The 22,314-nt window shown below is 35.6% G+C and overlaps 2 protein-coding genes across 3 annotated transcripts; both read right to left on the bottom strand.

Moving 5' to 3' along the window:
* Positions 1 to 904: 904 nt before the first annotated feature.
* On the bottom strand, positions 905 to 13,088 carry LOC133862230 (uncharacterized). 2 transcript variants are annotated; one of them, XM_062298001.1, is made up of 6 exons: positions 12,952 to 13,088; positions 12,655 to 12,801; positions 11,458 to 11,559; positions 10,932 to 11,054; positions 10,668 to 10,751; positions 921 to 1,202 (listed from the first exon to the last, which is right to left on the bottom strand). In XM_062298001.1, the coding sequence occupies exons 1-6, from the start codon at positions 13,067 to 13,069 to the stop codon at positions 1,117 to 1,119; spliced, it is 660 nt and encodes a 219-aa protein (XP_062153985.1). In that variant the 5' UTR covers positions 13,070 to 13,088; the 3' UTR covers positions 921 to 1,116. The 2 variants fall into 2 exon arrangements, with proteins under 2 accessions (XP_062153986.1, XP_062153985.1); XM_062298002.1 differs by lacking the exon at positions 11,458 to 11,559 and having other exon boundaries at positions 905 to 1,202.
* Positions 13,089 to 14,530: 1,442 nt separating this feature from the next.
* LOC133864414 (katanin p60 ATPase-containing subunit A1) lies at positions 14,531 to 20,611 on the bottom strand. Its single transcript, XM_062300745.1, has 7 exons — positions 20,324 to 20,611; positions 19,081 to 19,549; positions 17,775 to 17,972; positions 17,076 to 17,320; positions 16,453 to 16,611; positions 16,209 to 16,296; positions 14,531 to 15,077 (listed from the first exon to the last, which is right to left on the bottom strand). Exons 1-7 carry the CDS (start codon positions 20,443 to 20,445, stop codon positions 14,796 to 14,798), a joined length of 1,563 nt encoding a protein of 520 aa, XP_062156729.1. The 5' UTR covers positions 20,446 to 20,611; the 3' UTR covers positions 14,531 to 14,795.
* Between the last annotated feature and the right edge of the window lie 1,703 nt (positions 20,612 to 22,314).

The following is a 22,314-nucleotide window of genomic DNA, read 5'->3' as shown; positions in this document are numbered from 1 at the left end:
TCCGATTACCAAATGCTCTTATAATATTGTAAAATTAAACTTTATAATAAGGCAAAAGCCATTTGCACTAAGAAACCAGAAGAAATTCAGGTTCTAAAGTTCTCTATTGTACAGTTTCATGGTTCGTGTATAGTTTGAATATTTCTTGAGCAACTATATATATATATATATATATATATATATATATATATATATATATATATATATATATATATATATATATTTTCTTTTTCTACTCTAATCTGGTAGCATGCCTAAGTTGTACTTATTGATACATTCCAATATAACAGGGAAATATTTTATGTGTTCCATGAAAAGAAGGGCAGCACAATGATCAAAAAAAGATAGGAAGACAGCCGTTAACACGAGTTGCATTAAAATATGGTTCATATTTTAGCACATGCCTTGTGGCCCTCGATTACAACAATGCCATCACAGCACACAGAAGAGAAGTAAAAGGAAACAGAAAATAAGACAATAGAAGGAACAAAAAATTAAAAATTAAAACAGGCAAATGATAAGAGAAATCTTCCCCTTTTTTTTTTGATTAAGGACAAGAGAAATCTCCCTTGCACACATGACTTGTCCTCTACTGGGTAAAGCAACATAGTTAGGTCACTATTCTTGTACTTTTGCTAACAATTTCAGGATCCTTTTGTTGTCAGTTTAATAGTAAGGTTTTTGTACCTCCATAAACTCCAACCTAATTAATGTAGTACCTGTCCTTTTCCGTTAAAAAGATTAGTAGCACCCCGATGTGCCAATGTGCAATCCGTGAAAAGCAACAACTTGGGCAAAAGTCCTCCAAGTGACAGATAAAATGGGTCCCAATTATGCTTCTGAACACATCTGGTGAGCCACTCAGTTCATAAATATTAGGGACTTAATTAAGCTTGTAATCTTATGAACACATCTGGTGGAGGACTCAGAAGAATATAAAATTGGAAAACATCATCAAGAAGACAAGAAGAGAAAGAGAATGATTTTTGTATAGAATTTCCTTAGAACACTTATAATTATTTGCTAAAAAAAAGAGTATCTCATTGGTATACTAATCCAATTATTCTTATCACTATGATCATCGTGTTCATTGTCTTGGTCTCCTTTTTTTCTCGCTTAAATCCAAGTTATAAAGATTACAGCTAACATTACTGTGTGTAGTGTATGGAAGCTCCTTAAGAAATTTGGCACTTCACTAGATCCTGTCACATGAACACATATAATGAGTTAGCGAAGCATGTGAATAGACATAATACAAGTGGGAAGGAAAAACAGCAAGTTCACACAATTAGGTATATTAAAACACAATCTAGATCAAACTATGCAGGCATTGATAAAGATCAAGGAACATGTTTGAAAGTCTAGGAAACAGAACTTTTTACCCAAATCCTAGTATCCAATAATATAAATAAAGATAAATAAAAAATAAAATTCTAAATTCTAAATTTTTTATTTTTTAGAGTCTGCCCTTAGCTTAATATATAGAATACCACCAAGAAAAAGGTTCAATTTGCAACAACCTAATGCAATCTCATTTTAACCAAAAAAAGAAAAAAGAGGGAAAAAAACAACCTTGAAACAACGTTTTTCCTAACACTCATCCAAAACATCAAACAAAATCATAGATTGTTAGAACTTGTTAGGTTTTTATGTTGGCAAATTCAATGTCAAAATTAGTTTGGTGCAAGTCTAAATTTGTTTGTTAAGTCTAAACTTCAATTTGTGTTCAAAGAGACAAGTATTCAAGACTAACCAATGAGCTCAATCGCAATCTCGGTCATTGGCTAATCGGACACGATCTTTAAGGAATTTCAAGAATTGAGATCCAAGAACTTCCATTGCAATCCCGATCACAGAAAGTTCAAACGAGTGTCTTCAAGATGTTAAATTTCAAGTTTTCCAGAGGTTTGGTCATATATAGTGGCGATTGCACTACTTTTGAATGAGGTTGAATCATTGTATGGAACAAGTTACCACGAAGAGCCTTGCTTGTAATGGCAGTCGCACAATGATCGAATGGAAGTGTTTCACAAGAGACACAAAGAAGCTCGATCACAAGCCCATTCAAAGAAGGTTTGAACATAACATTTAGTCAGGTAGATCTTAGACACTCGTCTTTGGCCTCCTCGTTCTCATGAAAAATCTAGTTTTAAAAGTACTAAAGTTGTTTTTGTTCTTGTTGTGATAAGAAACCTTATTGTGATGGTGTGCCTAAGACTAAGTCTGGTGCCCCTCCTAGGAGACAGCCAATCTTTAGGTTTGTCTCTACTTGCCACCATAGTGGTAAAGTTTGTCACATCCAACCAAGGTGTTTTATGTTGAGACCCCATGAGCATATGAATGAGATTTCCTATTCGATGAATAATGATGAGGGTTTGTTTAAGATAGTAAGGGTTGTCTTGGCTAGGCTAAATGTGTTAGACAAACACAGGGTTCAAAGTATTAAGTTACCACACACTGTTAAAAAATCTTGGGTAAGAAAAGTTTACCACATTCACCCCCTCAAGATGGATGGTGGTAGCCTACCTAGTTTGAGGTAGTTGCATTGTATCGCTAGGATTGCACTTAGAGTCTCATCATCATCCTAGGGCATGTTCTTTTGTATATATTTTGCATGTCATTTTGAAGTTTACATTGTCATGATTTTTTATGTTTGTATTTCTTTTTTTATTTTTTCATGCATTGCAATATTGATTGTACGCTTTTCATGTTATTAATACAAAAAAAATAAAAAATAAAAAAGGGGGGGGGGGGGGGGGGGGTGATCCTACTTGGGTGTTTAGTTTTGGATGCATCATATTCTCGTTTGTGCTTAATGTTTTGAAATCATAATTGAAGTTCATTTTGTGTGGCTTATGCAAGAGGATTTGTAACACCCGCGAAAATTAGATCTCATAAGGTAGATAATGCGAATACAATGATAAAAAGATCTAGAGAATTATCATTATATATGTTTTTACACTTGTCATAAACACATAGCAAACTTAAGAGCCAAATGGAGTGAGTTAAAGAAAATGAAATGACCATTATAATTCTATACATGTTGGGAACCGGTGATAAAATTGGGAGTTAATTGGATTAACTTTCGGGGTCCAATTTAAATCAAAGTGAAAAGTGGACCCCTAAAACTTTGGGCACGTGAAATCATAGTCAAACGAACTCTAAACGCTTCAAGTAATATGCCAAACGACCATCTTCAAATTCTCTACATGCTCTTAAAATTTCAAATCAATCAATATTAAAGAAGGCATTGACAATGAGGCATGAAGAATCGCATTTGTGGTGGCAAACTGCCATGTTGCGGCCAATTGGGTTATGCCACACAGCGCACCACGTCGACAGCAGGTCAGCCACCTGCTGGCATCAGCAGGGTACTGCGCTGATGACATCATGATGACACTACCTTGGGAGTGACATCACCCGGATGACGTCATCCTAGGTGGGGATGGTGCCCATCCTACCACTTCACATGGTAGGATCTCGGCCATCATCCAATATTGACTGAGTGGGCCTATAAAATGGGAGGCTTTTGCTCAGACTTGTGAAAAACATTCTCTTCGAGAGTTTGAGAGAGTTTGTAAGAAGAGAGAGAGAGCCGTGAGGGTGGGCAGGAGAGGAGAGAAAAATTTGAGGGGAGTTGCTGATGTGGTAGCGCAATGAATAGTGCTCTAGGACCCTCGAAGGCAATTTTCACAAAAGAGGTCGATAAACTCCTTTTGAATCACTCTTTAAGAATTTGAAGTTTGTTCATTAAAATTAAGTCAAACGATGCCCGAATAACCCCGAGAAGTTCATACTATTATTTTTAAATAATGTCTTTATATTTCAATTGGTATTTAAATAATTACAATAGTGTTGTTGTGATGGCCAAATACAAATAAGTATTCTACAGTAGCCCCATTATAATGTCCAAATAATATTAGAAATATTTAGATAATTAATATATTTATGACGTAGTAATGCCCGTATGAAAATATGTGAAAATACTACAATGACTCAAGCATTATGACATAGTAAATAAAGTTGTCATAATGCCCAAGTAACAATATGAGGTAGAAATATAGCATCACAATATCCAAGTGACATTATAATATAATAGATATACCGTTACGATGTCGGAGTTAACATAGGACTATAATAACATGCCTAGGATAATAAAATAACACCTAGGGTTTATGTCACACATTCACATGAATAGTGTCATGCATTCATGTGAATAGTGTCACGCTTGACATATCATAGTACCATGCTCGCGAGATATTTACCATTGTAAATATGTCATTACACTGCCCATTTTTTGGACAGAGTATAAGGAAAACAATTAATGGTTTAGAGTTTAGCTTTTTAAAAATAATTTAAAATAGATATATTGTTGCGCAAAAGCACAATAAAATGCAGTGAGTACTAAGTTAGAGTGTTTGCTACAATCTACAGAAACCTATAAGTATATTATTTACTAAGACATGATAATTATTTTTAATGCATGATATTTATGTTTCAAATGAGCATAACTATTTTATGAAATAATATAATCATTTACTTTCTATGTGTATCATATGTTTTAAGATGATTTGTTAAATGATGATTTATGAAATTAAATTAAATGTTAGATGTACATCCCATGGTATTGCATACTTTTATATAAATGAATAATAAGACACTAATAAATTGGGAGGAAGTGTAACGTCCAAGATATTAATTAGATGTTAAAAAACATAAATTAGACTAATTAAGTGATTAAGTAGATAAGAATATGGAAAAGAGCACTTAAAAATAGTCTTAAATATGAATTTATGAGTTGGGCGTCCGAACAGGTCACACAGTAGCATCCTGTCCGCTGACGTGTCTAGACAGCTAGCAGACAAACCTTCCCGAGAGTCCATTTCTTCATGCGCGTCCGGACGAGACATTTGGGTGTTCGGACGGGTTAACCCGAGAGTTGAACTGTGCGACTTCACACATGAGTGTCCAGACGGCTTACTTACCTGTCCGAACAGGCCTGGATAGAAATTGGCTTAGCGAGTTTTCAGCTCCTTTCTCTCCCCATTTCTTTCACTCTCACGATTTCTCTTCATTCTCTCTCCTATGGTTTGATTCTAAACACTAGATTTCAAACGTCTGAAGCTTCCATACTCAAATCTGACACCAGAATGTGATCGTTGACGTGAAATCGTTGTTTTCACCGATCGTTTGAAGTAAATTAGGAAATCCTAACTTTGCATGATTTTGTGTAAATCCTTAGAGTTTGAGCTTGATTTCTCAATTTCCTTTAGGTGTTGTTTGCTTTAAAGTGTCCTAAGTCATCTTCACGCATTGGGTTTCACTTTTGGTGAGAAATCAAGGTAAGACCCAAAACCTTAGTTTTGTCTAAGTGTTTTAAGTTAGTAGATTTTGTATATAACCCTAAGATTATCTTATGGGTTAGTGTTATTAATTATTGGGTTATCAAATGGAGCCCTAAAAATTTATAGGTCTTCCATGGGTCTTAACTCTTGATCAAAATCAAGAACATAAATGGGATTCAGAATTAGAAAATACTATGGGTTAGTTTTTATGTGCTTTTATAATGTTTTGTATAGTAGTACATTGTGTGGCTTACGTCGGGGATACCTTCCCAAGCCAGTTGTTAAGCAGTCAAAGTGGGTATTCAACTCACTGAGAGAAGATACTATGCTTTGTGGTTTTAGGATATTACAAAATGTTATATTTGCTTAAACTCAAGCCGATGATATTTTATGATAATATATGCTTCATAAATGCTTTCGATAGTTTAAATTATGTTGAGATATGAGTTAACGATGGTTTATGAGATTTAAAGTATGTTTTGTGAAGTTGTGAATTGAGATATGTATTGTGGAGTTTCATAATGAGTAAAGGATTTCAAGATGTGTTTAATGATTTATGAAAGAGATATGTGGTTGAATGATGCATGAGCATGAAAGCAAAAGTATGATAAGTTTTATAGCATGAAGCATGAGCATGATTATGTATAAGAGATTAAGGAGCCAAAGTTGCCTCCATATTGTAATGCAAAGGAAGCCGAAGTTGTCTCCATAATGAAAGTATAGGAGTTGAAGTTGCCTCCATAATAAATAATGAGCCGAAGTTGCCTCATAATATGATGACATGCATAGCATAAGTTTATGAAAAGTTAGGATAATGATTTATGTGGCATTTCATGCTAGACGTATCCATATGCCTATGAGTTTGAATGGAACAGAGCTTATGTATATTATTACGACTGATTTGCATATGATGATTTATAAAGTTACATGCTTAGATGTGCTGTTATGCTTGTGTTCTCTGAGGTTGTGGAATGATTGCATGTGAGTATAACTGAGTTATGACGTCATTTTTTCTCGTGCTTAGATATGCATGTATAGTTGTAATCCCCCAAAGTTGTGGAATGTTTGTATGCATGTATAGCTGATTCTCAGGATTTATTTACATATATATGTGATTTCACATGTTTATACAAGCTTGTGTTTACCTTATAAGCTTCGAAACCAAATTCTTCCTTTGGTGCCTAGTCTATAGGTTCAATCTCATCTGCTAGCGCTTATTCCTTTCTTGGTCTGCTATACGTGCTTTTTTAAAAAGATTAGGTTCGAAATTATTCGAAGAATTCTTCTGCACTTCCTGAGAAATAAGTCGGGTTGGTATTGGATCTGCCCATAGAAACATGAAACAAACCAGACAACAACTATCGATTCCTAATGAACCCATAGATTCTTCTACCAAGTTTCAAAAAATGAAACATCATGTCAATAGTAGTTGTTATAGTAAGCATAAGATAGAAAGGAAAAGAATTGGCTCATTGTGAAAAATTTAGTAAGATTTATACTGCTGAGTTTGTGAACTCATATTTCTATCTATGTGGATGTAGGCACCACCACAACCATGTAGATGTTGACGCTTTGGATGCAAGTACCGCAGACGTCGATGAGGACCCTGTGGCATTATATTTGGGGTACTACGACTGAGGCTCTTCACATAAGTTGTATGTGGGTCAAACTATGGATGATCCATCTTTTGTAGAGACATGTTATATATGGCTTGTGTCGCATGTGAGTCTGTGACGACACCTATTTTGTATAGCAGTTCTTTTGATGTAAATATTATTTGATTAAGACTTAAAAAGATAGATAGTTAAATGGCCATGATATTGTAATTCCTTTACTTTATATTTATGAAGTTAAGTTCCGCTGCTACATGTTTATCTCTGATATATTATGCATATTTTATGAGATGGATTAGGTTGATATTGACTTACAACTAATCGTCATGCCACTCTGATGATTTCATTCTGTATTAAAATAAATGACTCGTCAAAGGAAGATCCCCAGGTTGGGTGCGGAAGGGCCCCATTGCTGTTAAGCTAATAATAAATTGGGAGAAAGATCCCAAGTATATGGATGTAAAAGGGCCCTAGTACTATAAAGAAAATGATAAAAAGGTTAATAAGGTAGCGAAAGCCGAAGGAAGAAAGGTCCCCTATCGTTAGTTTTTGATTAGCTGGATTCTGTTGACAAAATCACTATTATGTAATGTTACTGTTTTCATAGGGATACCATATTTTCCAAAATCTTCAAATTATTTAGAGTTTGTTTCTCTAAGATGGAATGAGCCTTATTATGACAAGTTCAGTGTCACAAATATAAAGAAGGCTATTTCAGAAGTTCTAAGAAGATTCTGTGCAAATTCCAACTCAAAGAAGTCGAATCCCAAGATTCCGTCTAGACGGCCCTGTCTAGAGTCTGAACGCTCGACTGTCCAAGCATCATCTGTCCGGACGACAATAACTTTCCGTCCGAACCTTCCTCTGTATCAAGAACCTTCGAACTGTTCCAACTTACATCCGCCCGGACTTCTCAGCAACACGTCCGGACGATCTCAGTGTTCGACAGGTTGAAAGATTTCTTTCCAAAACACAAATATGGGAAGACAGCTGCAACCGTCTGGACAATGTGTGTTCCCATCCAGACGCTCTCCTTCATAAGGCAAGTCGTGCATATAAAGTTCAACCGTCCGAACGTCAGTCTTCATAGTTTGGACACTCAAGCTTCATATATGGAAATTGCGTGCATCAATTCAACCATCCAAACGTCAGCCTTCATGGTCCAGACACTCAAAGCCTTGATATGGAAATTGCATGTAGCTAAAGTGCAACCGTCCGGACGCTAGGGCAACACTATCCGGACGAGGCCCTATTCAGGAAAGAATATCATGCGAATTTGGAAAGCTGGTTGCACAGTTGTCCATCTGAACGCTCTTAGCTACTGTCCAGACGCCGCCTAGGTAATTCAAGTCAGACGCGAATTTGGATTCATGTAGCCTATAAATAGAGGGCCCTAGGCATATTGTTTGTAAGAACTCGATATTAAATTTCATAGAGCTTAGAGAGTTATATGTTAGAGTTATTGTGCTGAATCGATCTCTCTCAAGCCGTTGTTGTTGTGTGCTGTTGCTGTGCTGAACTGAAGTCTATCTTAGGGGTTGGCCCTAAGGTAAAGGATTCCATTGAAAACCCTTTCAAGTAGGAGACTTGGTTAAAAGGCGTTCGTGTTGGGTTACACGTCAGAATGCTAGATATGTTCGCTGCATTGGGTATGTGAGTGTTACTGTCTATGTAATAGCTTTGTCTTCTGAATAATGAATATTCTGGGTTTTGCTACCCCGGAGTGGTTTTCTCTTGATTGAGTTTCCACTTCATTAACCAAATTCTTGTGCCATTTAAATTCTGCACTTACATTATTTTGTTAACACATTGTGCACACACACACGGTTAAAATAGAAGTCATCTATTCTTCACCTATGAAGCTAATATGGGAGAAAGGTCCCAATAAGCCATCACGTGGGAGGAAGGTCCCAACAAATCGCAAAGTAATAACTCCTAATGAGATGTGAGAGTACTAAAGAAATAAGATGATGACATTACATTGCTTATGAGTAGATGTGATTTATATGCTAAGGAAAGTATAAAAGGATTTTTATGCAAATATTAAACGACTCTACAGTGCTTATCTTATCAGGTTTTCGGGTCAATCTATTGGCGAAAAGGTACTGATCAATTAGTGGGAAGGTACAGATCTATTGGTGGAAGGTATCGATCTATCGGTCAGACTCAAAAAAACCTATTGATCGATCGATGGTCAAGCTGGTCGATCGGTTAGGTGACTGTACATTGTGGATTTCAGAAAAGGGTACCCGACCGATCGGCATAAAGTAATTGATCGATTGGTGAGGCATAAAGACACACTAGATAAAAATTTAAACCCTAGTGATCGATTAGTCCTATCACTGATTTATTGGTCATAGATAGTTTGTGATTTAGATAAGTATAAAACTTGTAGAAAAAAGATGGGGAGCTTATTTAAGGCTCTTAATGGGACCTTAGCAACCATTTGATCATCTAGATCTTCCAGAATGTGTAGGAGAGATAGAAAGTGTAGGAAAAGAGGTCTTTTCTTGGTTCTTTGGGAGTTCAAAGCCCCAAGAGCTAATCTTTCAACTCTAGCTTGTATTTTTGTTCTTAAAAGTAATGCTATTTTCAAGGCCCCAATACTTTGAATACTTAGGGCACGTTTGGAATAAATGAGTACTAGCCTTACCTGGTAATAGGATTAGGCACTAGCCTTACTTTGGAATAGGAATAAATACTACCAAGAATACAAGAAACTGGAACAAAATGACCGTTACTATTCATTTATTTGATGAAACACAAGAATGACCAAATTTCCTGACTGGAATAGAATCAGATTTCAACCAAATTTTTTAAAATACCCTTACTAAAAAGATAACATAGGAATAGCATCCACCTCCTTCTGGCTCTCTCCACCCATAACCAACATGCAAGGGTGGTTGGACTACCAGATGCCACACCTTTGGTTGGGGCGGCCGACCACCTCGAGTGAGTGGTCAAACACCCATGGTACAGGCTGACAAGAGTGTGGAGGAAGAGAGGGGGTAAAAGTGACGAATGGGTTTTTTGGAATATTTATTTTTAGAGTTTTTCCATTTTTGGGGGGAATACCTATTACGAACCTTTTAAAGTGGAACAAATATTCCTCATTTTAGAGAAATAACCATTACTTAGGAATAGATATTTCTAGGATGAAAATGTAACTAATCAATGAAATAAGTATTCCAAATAAATATCTATTATATTTTTGAGTCTATTCCTGCTTTCCAAACATACTGTTATAGGCATGAATAGCAGTGGACCAAGACAAACTGCAGCTCAATCAAGTAGCCCAACCCAAGAGCATGTTGTGGCAATTACTAGCCCCCTAGGGCAGAAACTAGAGTTCCAAAAAAGAAATTCAAGTCAAGTCTCAAGAGAACAGGTTGAGCCCAAGGGTCCATAACAGACCTTCAAGTGGAATTTGCCCTGAGTTTTGCAACTACATATCCAATGGTTTATTTTTATTTTTATTTTTTTTAAAAAAAAAAAAAAAAAAAAAAAAAAAAAAAAAAAGAAAAAAAAAAGTTGTTGGAATTATACAAGAGTTGTATAGAAGTTAAAAACGTATCATATCTCTTTGCAAAATTCATTACTATAGACATAGAGGAGACATTGTATTAAAAACTAGAAAATGTTTAGGACATGGCAAAAATAGTAAGCAACTTCAATCTTGTTGAGTAAGCAAAACATTGCATAAATTTACCCCCATTTGTTATGTCATTTCTTGAGGAGCTAGAAGTACTAGGTTGTGTAGTTGCAGAACCTTTGCAATCTGCTCCAAAGTAGCCTGGCAAAAAGATTTGCAAGGATCAATTTAACATGCATCTTAATTAATATTTGTTTAATTAAAAAAAAAAAAAAAAAAATTCTCAAACTTTTGGTTGAAAGGGAGATAAAGAACATTTTGTTAAACCTTTTTTAATTATTTAGAGTTATTCAAATTCATTCTGGTAATTAATCAGCTTACATTCCTTAAAACAAGCAAAGCCTGTTAAATTCATCAAATTTGCCGATCCTTCATTGCAATTGCATGCGTATCCAGTTCCATTGGTCATGCACGTTCCGTCACCGCACCAAACAAGGGCACAAGCTGTAATCCATATATAAATAACTAAATTAAATAATTTAAAATAAAATAAAATGAGTATTGCTACCTACTCATATCCTATCTCACTCTCACGGCTAATGTGCCAGTGTCCACCAGTTTATGGATCAGTCTTCGACCAGTTTTTGGATCGGTCTTTATTAAAAACTGAAAAAAATACAAGACTAATGGACATGTAACATCTGTCCAATAACATGAAAGTGAAATGAAAAATGAGTATTTAGAATTACTCTGATCCAATAAAATATAGTTTCTCGGCTTAGTAGCCATAATTTTTTCACTTTCATTTTGCTTGTGCATTTTTATTTATTTTTTTTTTCAAAAAATAATAATAATAATAATAAATAAATAAATACTCAATAAAATATGCTATGATTCATGAGTGTACGGTCAGTCAGGTTTGGAAACAGGGTCGGAAGGGGTGGAAGAAGAGGAGCTGGCGGCGGGGGCGGCGGTGGAGATCCATTGCCACATTGGAAATCAAGTGTGCCTGCAATGTCATCGATACCCCAACTAATTATTTGAATAGGATCGAGTTCGTATTTTGACATTTTTAATTGCCCATGCAGTAAGGATATATATATATATATATATATATATAGCAGATTGAAATCTTATGATTCGTTACAAAGCATCAAACGAACGCTCCTTGAAAAATGGAATAAAATCTTCTGCTTGTAGATTTTTATTCCCTAATAATCTGCTAGCTAGGTTCTACATTTGTTTCACAATCTTGTTGCAATCGCATATTTTGTGACATAAAGCAGGGAATACCAAGAAAATTCCAAAGCGGCCAAGATCCCTTTAAGATATCACATACGAATGCCAAAAATCCATCTAGACATCTTTTTCAATTTTATTTTGTTTTGAAATTTGCATACTAAATTATAGTTGAATTTGTGTGATTTTTGTTTTTTTTCAAATATTTTTTAAATACTGTTTTTTAAAATTCAAATTATACTCAGATTTTATCCAACTTTTTCTAATTTTGTCTCAGGTTTTCTAAACTATTAATCCAAACATAATTTCAAAAAACAAATTCTCTCGGTATTCACAATTTTGAATATTTAAAAAAAAAAAAAAAAATCGCATACTCAAACAAACCCTTAATTTTTTTTCGTTCTTATACAAATCAGTCAATAAAAAAGCAGTTGTAAAAAAAATGAAGAAAAAAAATCAAATACTAATCCCATAGATGATTTTTACTACCACGTCATCGAGTTAGTATGGCAGTTGTACAGGAATCTACTAAATATAATTACTCTATATTATAAGCAAGAAAAAGTCTAATCAGCATACTCTTGTCCTTATTTCATACAACTTTTTTAAAAATCAATAACTTTATCAACATTTCATTTTTATTTTTATTTATTTGGCAGAGTAATGTTACATACTCAACTTCCATTTCACTGGACTAAATGTGACGGTGACATTTAAAGACTGACAAACACTACCACGTCAGCCAGTAAAATAAAAGTAGTATAGGAGTTGAGTATTTAAAATTACTCTTCAGAAGCATACTACAGAAGTCATATTTACATGTAGAGAGAGAGAGAGAGAGAGAGAGAGAGAGAGAGGAACTCACAGTTAGGAACAACACAAGAGGGGAAGGTCAAAGGACCAATCTGAATTTCCTTCCAACCAGGATCACACTCACAGTCAAAACCAATAATTGAAGCATTGGAGGGCTTGCATGTTCCTTGCCCACATTTTATCATTGCACACACAGCAGCTGCACACACACACCACCATTATCACCCACATACAAAATCATCATCACTGATCCCAACCACGCTAATCAAAACCAAATAACAAAAAAAAAAAAAAAAAAGTGAAACATTTAAGGGTAGTGTTCTTCGATCAGTTCAAAATAGGTTGTCACCTTCTATTGGGTTTGGGTCTGACATCAACTGTGTCAGATTGCAGCTGAAGAGAGTAAGGAGGAGAAGGAGATTGAAACAAATAAGATTGATGTTTTTTAAACTGAACCCTTCCATCATCAGGGGTTGGGGCAACGAAGGGCTCTACTACGTACACGGTTGGTAGCTTCACTTTAAAGGGCATTTATAGAAAAGTTACCAAAATAATTAATGATAGGCTCACCTGGCAGTCACCTATTTTCATCTTTTTTTCTTTTTTCAGATACTCAAGGATCATTTTTTATTTACACCACAATTTTCAGTTGAGCCCTTAGCTATATTTAAGGGACAAAGTTTCTTTTAAAACCCAATTTATTAAATTGATATTTGTTTTAAAAATATATAATTTTTTTATATGCATTTTTTAATGTAATTCTCATACATATTTTCAAATATATATATATATATATATATATATATATATATATAGAGAGAGAGAGAGAGAGAGAGAGAGAGAGAAGCTTAAAAACAGAGTTAATTTAATAAAATAGTTTTGAAAAATTTCTACAACCCAAATTTTTTTTGACAAAAAAAAAAAAAACCGTGATCCATATTTGTGGCCATTAATCTTAAGCCATATTTGTGGCCATTAATCTTAGGGCCTACAATAGCATAAATTCAATTTAAGTAATCTTGATTAGAATATGTACCCAACGTCCTTTTTTTTGGGTGGCCAAACTCATTAAAATGTTTGCACAAAAAACTTTCCAGGTGGCCCAAGATGTGGGCAGAGGCACCAAGAAAAGTATACCCTGGTGGGTAATGGGATAGCCGCTATTGCATTTCAACTTCCAAGTGTAGTTAATAATTTTGAATGGGGCGGGCGAAGCGAAGGAGGGAAAGGAAGGAGACAGTGAGATAAATTTGTGATGCCGATTTTAGCCACAATGCAATCCGACAATGCAATGGGTGGTTGAGACTTTGAGAGTTGAGATCAGAAGAAGACGAACTGTCGTTCCAACGGATTGTTCGGCCGTCTTAATTACCTCATGCCTGACGCGTTGCCACTTCACATAAATTAGCTACAAATCAGTTTAATAAAATAACATATTTTTAAAGCATGTAAAAAATACGTGGTTTTTTATTAATGCTATTATAAAAATGTGATTACTATTAAAAAAGCGTGTGCTTCTCACATACTTTAAAAACACACTCACTTTATGTATTTATTATATATAAATTATAATTACTTTCGAGTAGAGGGGTTAAAGGGATAAAGATCCTTCCTATTTTAAGTGAAATAGAGAAAAATCATTTTATACGGTTAGAATTTTGCTTAATTACATCTAAAAGTATCCATGATGACACAATATAAATATGTAGCCACGTCACATCATTTAATAAATTTAAATAATAACCCATCTCCGTTTCATTTAAAACATAAAGAATCCATCCATGTGCGGGGTTGATAAGGAGGTCAGAGTGTCAACCTAAGTTCCTTACCTACTGTCCCATTGCCCTTGGCATAAAAAGATATTGGAAGCTATTTTTTTAAATATATATATATATATATAAATTGATTCCATCTTTTAGAGTGTCAGATGATTCAGAATTGATTGAATAAAATTTGAAGAATAATACAAGGGTTCTGCAATTATGATCAAGTTACATATTACATTGAGTGGTTACAGGCAATAGCACAAGGATAGGGGAATATGAAGAAACACTTGGGATTAATATCGATCAGCTGCGAGATAAACAAATGGAATATCAAGAAACAATTAGAACTTTAGAAGACACAATCACCAAGCAAACTGGCTAGTTAGGAAAACAGTCTACTATCTTCAGTATGGCACGATCATCCTCCTCATGCCGACCCAAATTCTGTAAACCACTTCTCATGCTTTTCTATATCAGAAGCAGAAACGCTACGTTGGACCTTAATCAAGGCTTCTTCAAAGTCGCACATGGCAACAGGGTCCTTTGAAATCTCATCCTTGGGCATGTTCTTAATCTCATCACGTGTCTTTCCAGCTATTTTGCGCCTCATGCCATTCAAGGAAGCATCCCGGCAGACGTTTGTCAAATCATCTCCACTGTACCCATCTGTTCGGCGAGCCACTTCATCAATATCTACATCAGGGGCCACCTGATACATGATAAATATGATCAATCAGCAAACATATATAGCAAGTAAAAGGAAATATATGCTCAGGGAATAAAAAAAGTAAAAGGAAATACATAATATATATATATATATATATATATATACAGATGCTTCAAAGTACCATTATGATAAATGCAAACATATGATTGGCAACTCTGATGGAATTACTTCTTCAAGACAATAACAGAATCAGAAAGGTGCGGGAGTGAGGGCACAAGCAAGAAGACCAACCTGATTATTATTTTATTAGTAATCACAGCATTATTGAAAAGAGAACTACACCGTGTACAAAAGTTCTAAAAATTAACCAACACTAGAGGATTATGCTCCTTGACGCCTCGTTGCATAGATTTTGAACTAACTGAAGGTCCACAAAGATATCTACCAAGAAGAAAATGATCTTTGAACTTTCAATTAAAATGTTAATGCAAGCTATCAATCTAATAGTATCCTCCTTACAGCGTTGGGGTAGTTGCTGCCATATTAGATTGAACTTTTGGCAAACCCTTATCAAAACAAGATATAGAAAATCAAGCTTTCTTCGGTTTGTAGATGTTTTGTAATTATTTGTTGTATGGTAAAACCTGGGAGTTGATAATCTTTAATCCTCAAAATATGGTATTCAGAGCAGTAGCAATAAAATGAGAACAAAAAAACAGTTCTGTGAGAAATCAATTCTGATGCAAGCATTTTAGCGAGTAAAAATAAAACCATTAATAGGTCGCCTACAGTGCTTTCCAGCATAAAAGTTCCATTACGTCACCATCTAGTTTAGCTTTGTTGAGCTGGCAGCCTATTCCTCAAAACTGTTCTTCATTAACAGATCCTTTAAGTTTGAACCATATAGACAAGACAAGTAATCAAACCTTCCATGCTACAGATTTTTCTTCTTCAGTGCTCATTTTCTAGTCAGCAAATTAAAGCAAACCATGCAAAATGCCAATTAAGTTACTTCTATGTTAACAATCCAAGAGACGAATGACCTTACATTCTGAAATTAACCAAGAAACTCAATGTCAAATGTGATACAAAAAATAAGTGAAGTTAAAGACCAAAATAACATCTTAATCCAGTACCATGGCCAGATAAAATATTAGTTATAAACTCATTTACCTCTACAGTTTTCAAATTGATTCGGATAAGCTCTTTACGGCTCTCAAACTTTGGAAGAGGAATATATATTCGCTTTTCGAGCCGCCTCCTGCATTAGATTACCACAAAAGTAGATATAACAAAAGAAAACCAGAAATTCAAATGGTAAGATCTGACATATGTATACCTATAAAGATAGTTACTATAGTTAATAAATCAATGTGTGAAGAAAACCATATAATAATACAACAAAAAGAGCACCAACCTCAACGCTTCATCTATGTCCCATGGAAAGTTAGTAGCTGCCAAAACCATCACTATTTTACGGGTACCATCTTCACTGGTGGAACTATTGTTCACACCATCCACCTGAACTAGAAGTTCAGATTTCACCCTTCTGGATGATTCATGCTCCCCTGATGCCCTGAAGAAATGAAGTTATTTGAATTTGGGTTCAATAAAAATACAAAAGATTTTGTCAAAAAAAATATATATATATTTTTATCCAATCACAATTTTGTGAAGAATGAACATATTTGTGAACCTGGTTCAATGTTCCACAGGCAAACAGAAAATAAAGAAAAAGAGAGAAGAGCGGAAGGTGGAAGAAAGAAAAAGGGAGGGGGGGCAGCTTGATTCAAAGCAAAAGTACATGCATATTTAAACATTCAACTTACAAGGTTGAAAACAACAGAATATTAATGTCAATTATATATATCAATAAATGCACAAAAACTACATAAGCAGCAACACAATAAATGATGGAATTAAACATAGGAAAAAAGATATGGGAGAGAAATCAATATTTATTGAGATCTTAAACTAAAAGCAGCTGGGAGAACATGAATAGGCTTTTCAAACCTCTACAAGAAGTGGCGAAAGACTTACCCCCGGGCATTGCAGAGAGAATCAATCTCATCAATGAAAATTGTACTTGGCGCATAAGCTCTTGCCAGATCAAACAAGCACCGGACCATGCGCTCACTCTCCCCACGCCATTTTGAAGCTAGTGTAGCTGACGAAACATTGAAAAATGTTGTGCCACACTCAGTAGCAACTGCCTTGGCAAGTAGTGTCTTCCCAGTTCCAGGGGGGCCAAACATGAGGACACCTTTCCAGGGTCTCCTAATTCCCTACAAGTAAAGAAGCAATAAATTTAACCCAACTAATAATCCTTTTCTTCAAAAACTACATATCAGTGCAGGAGAGAATCATTCAACTCAAGGAGAGTAGGATGGGAACCAGTAAAAACATTGCACCCCATTTGATAATTGAGAATTAAATTTTAGCAATGAAATCCAATAGAACTTCCACGTCGGTATTTCCATCGACTCATTTAAATGGATTAGAATTATCCTAGCATATAACTCCAATTAAAATCGAAGGAGTGACAGAGCATAAAGAAACATATTACTGAGCACATAGAAAATGTTTGATAAGAGATTTATGACCAAAATGAGAGATGAATGGAATCATGTCTCAATACCATGATTACTTCCAATTTCTAACAAAAGTAGAATAATTTCATTATGATCAAACCCAATGCAATATACTTGAATGCTTACTCAGCTTTAACCAGTCTAGTACCTGGAAATATTCAGGCATCCACAGAGGAAGTACAACAGCTTCTTCTAGTAGTCTTTTTGCTTCACTCAGCCCTGCAACGTCATCCCATCTCACTCCAGGACTTGTTTCCAACACATCCCGTTCAAGCATTGCAGCCAAATCAGGATCAGGCCCCTCATACTGTGCCCTCTTTGACTTTCCATCTTCAGCATCACCATTCTAATAATTCCACACACACCATTTAGCAGAATAAGGCAGCCTCAATCTAATATAATTACTCGTACTAGGAAAAGGAAATGAGATACAGGTGTTTCAGAGGCTGGAAACTTAAGAAAAGTAGGGACCACTATTTCCTAATCAGAAATACCATTTAAAACTTGAAGAGAAGACAACAATAAGAAATAGCCAAAATTTTGCTACAGTTGACAGACTTTTTAATTCCTGAGGATTTACATGATAAGGATCAAAAAGTTGAGGAAAATATGATTAACAAATGAAGTCTTGGATAGACATGCGATAGATTGATTCATCCCTCTCATTCACAATTTCCTTCTAATATCATGATTGATGATTAAACCATTGTGAAAAGACAATCCCGGGCTACACCATTACTTGCCTACAAGTCGCCAAAATCCTAAGACATTCAAATATTTCATATACATTAATGGACGAGAATAACAATTAGAATTCAATGGAACATCACTCTCTCCCACAAAACGATAAATGTTTGAGTTCAGTAAAACCAACTTAATGCATTGAAAATTGCAATTACTCCTTCGATATCAAGGCCTTTTTTACTTTATGCTGATTTTAAACGGACCATCATGTCACTTCCTTAGAACAACCGAACAAAACTTTTGATCACATGTAGATTAGAACTTTACATGATATGGTCAGAGTTTTCAAAGGGAAAACCTGACTTTACCATAGATTTTGGGGTTTCAATTTCACTTCAAACCTGGATAATACCATGAATTCAAACTCCGGTACTAGCATAACAGAGTAAAGTACTGTTATTATCAGCAAAATGAACAAGATAAATTTTGGTACCAGCATGTTCTATGGAAAAAGGGCTGAAGAAGCCAATTATATGATAGTACACTTCCTAAATTGAAGATAAAATTCCACCAACCTATTTGTTACTAGCAATAGGCCCTCTACACAACAAAAACTAAGATTTATATAGTAGTTCCAAACCCTAGTTAACAAAAATAATTGCCTAAACTTTTTTGCCAACTACAACTTACCGCTGAATCTCCCATATAGTAGTTCCAAACCCTAGTTAACAAAAATAATTGCCTAAACTTTTTTTCCAACTACAACTTACCGCTGAATCTCCCTTGCTAGATTTGCCAGAACCAGTGCCTTTCTTCCCAGTAGTTGATGCTCGAACACCTGAGTTAACCCTGCTTGAACCACCAGCCTTTGCAGCACGGCCAGTTGTATTCGTTCTAGTAGAACCACGAGCCCAAGTCGCATCTTGTGGTGACTTCCTCATGCCCACTTGACCAGCCCTAGCTGGTCTTCTACCAGTTGTATCCCGACTAGGGGGCCGCCATACATCAGGATCATCCATTGCAGCACCTGAGGAAGTTGGGTACTCGTCCAACGGTTGAAAAACAAATGATGATTTAGCATTTATCGGTGGTGAAGACGGGCGTCGGCCCATGGAACTTTCCTTGAATGCCCTTCTCTCCGCATCTAGTTGTTTTACAACTTCTGTTTCCTCTGAAAGGGCTTTCTTGACGTTCATCCATTTTGCATGAAGTAAAGGGTCATCAAGACTGTTTACGTGCCTGAAATCAGAACAGCAGTTCGAAAGCTTTACTAAGTGAACTTAGGCAAAAACCAGAAAATCAACAGATCACGATCCAATGTTTTACCATCTTATATGACACAATTAAAATTGTAACATAGTGGTATGTAAACAACTCCATGTATATCTTACTCAGTTTTTGACAATGCAGTTGGTAAAAAATATCATGTCTCATCCACTCCATTTAATCGCCAGAGATTTAAATTTAAAAAAAAAAAAAACTGTCTCAGCTAGTGAACATATTTCCAGATAATTACGAAATCCCTAAAACTATGCCAAATACCTGCAGCTGTTTCAGCCAGTAAATGTTAATTTTTCCAGCTTCCCGATTATACATATTCACCATACAGTTGAAAAACACAATCTCAACTCAACTCAACCAAGCTTTTTCACTTGTTTCAGCAACCAAAAACGCTACCATACTACGATCCCTTTTTTCCATTTTCCACGATCTATGTATCTTTCAGTAGCTTCGGCCAAAAATCTCTCATCACACTCATCACATCTAAAAATTTTCCATCCAAAAACAGAACTTCCGGAAAATCTCCCATGAAAACAATTTCCGCCAAGAAAAATCCAAATCCTCAAATCCACGCGATTCAAAAAAAAAAAAAAAAAAAAAAAACGCAAGGGTCATAAACTAATAGAAAACAACATTCCCAGACATATACCCAAACACTTCACCTAGAAATCTCCAACATTACCAAACTAAAACCCTAGCAAATGACAGAATTCTAGAGAGAGAGGAAATTACTTGTTGATCTGAGCAACGGCACCGTCGAAGAAGATAATGGAGGTGTCGTAGAGGCCTTCAAGCGCGTACTCCCTCGCCAATTTCAGGTGCTCCTGCAAGCCCGCCAGTGAAGCCCCTCCCATTCCCCCCCAAATTTCTAGGGTTTCGCAGACCCAGAACAAGAAGATAGCTCAATGTGTCTCGCACACTCTCTCTCTCTCTCTCTCTCCAGCTTTGTTTGATGGACCAGGGGGCTTGACGGCGACGTTTAAACGCCGAGAGACGGTGTGTTGGGGTTGGGGGGGGGGGGGGGGGGGGGGGAGACTAGAGCGAGTTGACGAAACTGACCTTCAGCTTTTCCCGATTTGACGTTTTCGCCAAAGTGAATGGTTAGGGGAATAGCCGTTTGGGGCTTTGATTGTGTCTGGAAGTGGGGCCCATATTGTGGACTGAACAACGACGAATAGGTTTGGCCCAAAAAATAAGTGGGCCCTCGTACTCGAGAAAAAGTAGTGGGCATATTATAACATAAAGCCATTAATTTCCTCTATTTTGGCGGGGATTTTTTTCGGTTGGCGTGGGATGGCCCCTTCTATGAGAAAATAATAACATGATCCCTTTTATTTGATTTTATACTTTAATGACCAAATTAGCCCTACCAGAAATTCCCTCTAATGATGGTATTGGTGGTGGTAAGCTAATGATTTTAGCTTCCATGCTAATCTTGTAGGAGAAGTCTTTTTCACATAAAGTTTACTGTAAGCAAAAAAATGCAAATAGGTTCCCCTGAATCCAACTTTTGTAAAAGATTTTGACAGAATTCATTAACGTGCAATGTCAAACCCAATCAAATAACGACACGTGGCTTATTTGATTACTCACCGTCAACAAAACATGTTGGACTTGACACGTCATTTACTTAAAGCCATATGTTTTCCACATGAACCCCTCCTTGTTAGCAAAGGTTAAACAAATAAAATTTAAAAAACCATCAATGTTCACCCATGAAAGTTTACATTGAACCAAAACTCGGTCGCTTCTTCTCTCAAATCTTCATCCAAACCTTATCTTCCAAATAACTTCAAGTAGGGAGAGGCGCGTCCTTCATGTTTGCGGAAGGAGGACCGCATTGTTTGTTTCTTTCACAGCCATCATTGTCGTCTACGGAGGTAAGACAAAAAAACAAAAAGAAAACATTCTTAACCCCCTCCCCTCCTCTTATTTTCACCTCTCTCAAAAAACATAAACTTCAAAACATTTTTAAATTTTTTTACTTTTTATATCACATCAACAATTTATTATTATTATTTAAATAAAAAAAAACCCACTACAATATAAAATTTTTCCACTTTTCCATATAAATTATTTATACTTTATATCACATCAATCACTTTTTACTTTCACTCAAAAAAAAAAAAAATTCCTCCCATAAGAGGAGGGGAAGGGGGTTATTAAACGGGGCATTGATGATGGTTGGAAATCGTGGGTTTAACTTCAGTTTTTTGGAGAAAGTTCGAATCTATCTAGGCGCAAAATGGTATCCTTTTGAAATGGTCTTAGGTCTTGTAGGGAATATAATTGCAAAAACATTATTGCGCACCGAAAAATAAAACTTTCCAAACCAAGATCGAACTTTAAAATGAATATGTGAATAACTATGTTATTTTAAGGGAAAACTACAAAAAAACCCCCCCAAACTACCGGCTGTTTTTAAAGTAACCTCTTAAACTATCAACACTAGGACTATGACTCCCCAAAACAAATAAAGAATGGCAAAAAAACTCATTTTGTCAAAATATTCATTTTGTCAAAATATTCCTATAATATCCTTACCATGTGTCATCTATTCAATTAAAAAATAAAAATAAAAATTAAGAATATTAAAAATAAAAATAAAAACTAAAATAACAAATATGAAATGGTGATTCGAGCCACCCCTTTGGGCCAAATTTTGGGCAATGGGAGTGGCCGGCCACCCCCATTTTATCCAAGACGGTGGTTGGCCAAACCAT

This window comes from Alnus glutinosa, chromosome 3, assembly GCF_958979055.1.
Source record: "Alnus glutinosa chromosome 3, dhAlnGlut1.1, whole genome shotgun sequence".
Taxonomy (NCBI): Eukaryota; Viridiplantae; Streptophyta; class Magnoliopsida; order Fagales; family Betulaceae; genus Alnus; species Alnus glutinosa.
Note: the sequence above shows the minus strand (reverse complement) of the source record. Positions and strands in the feature narration are given on the sequence as shown.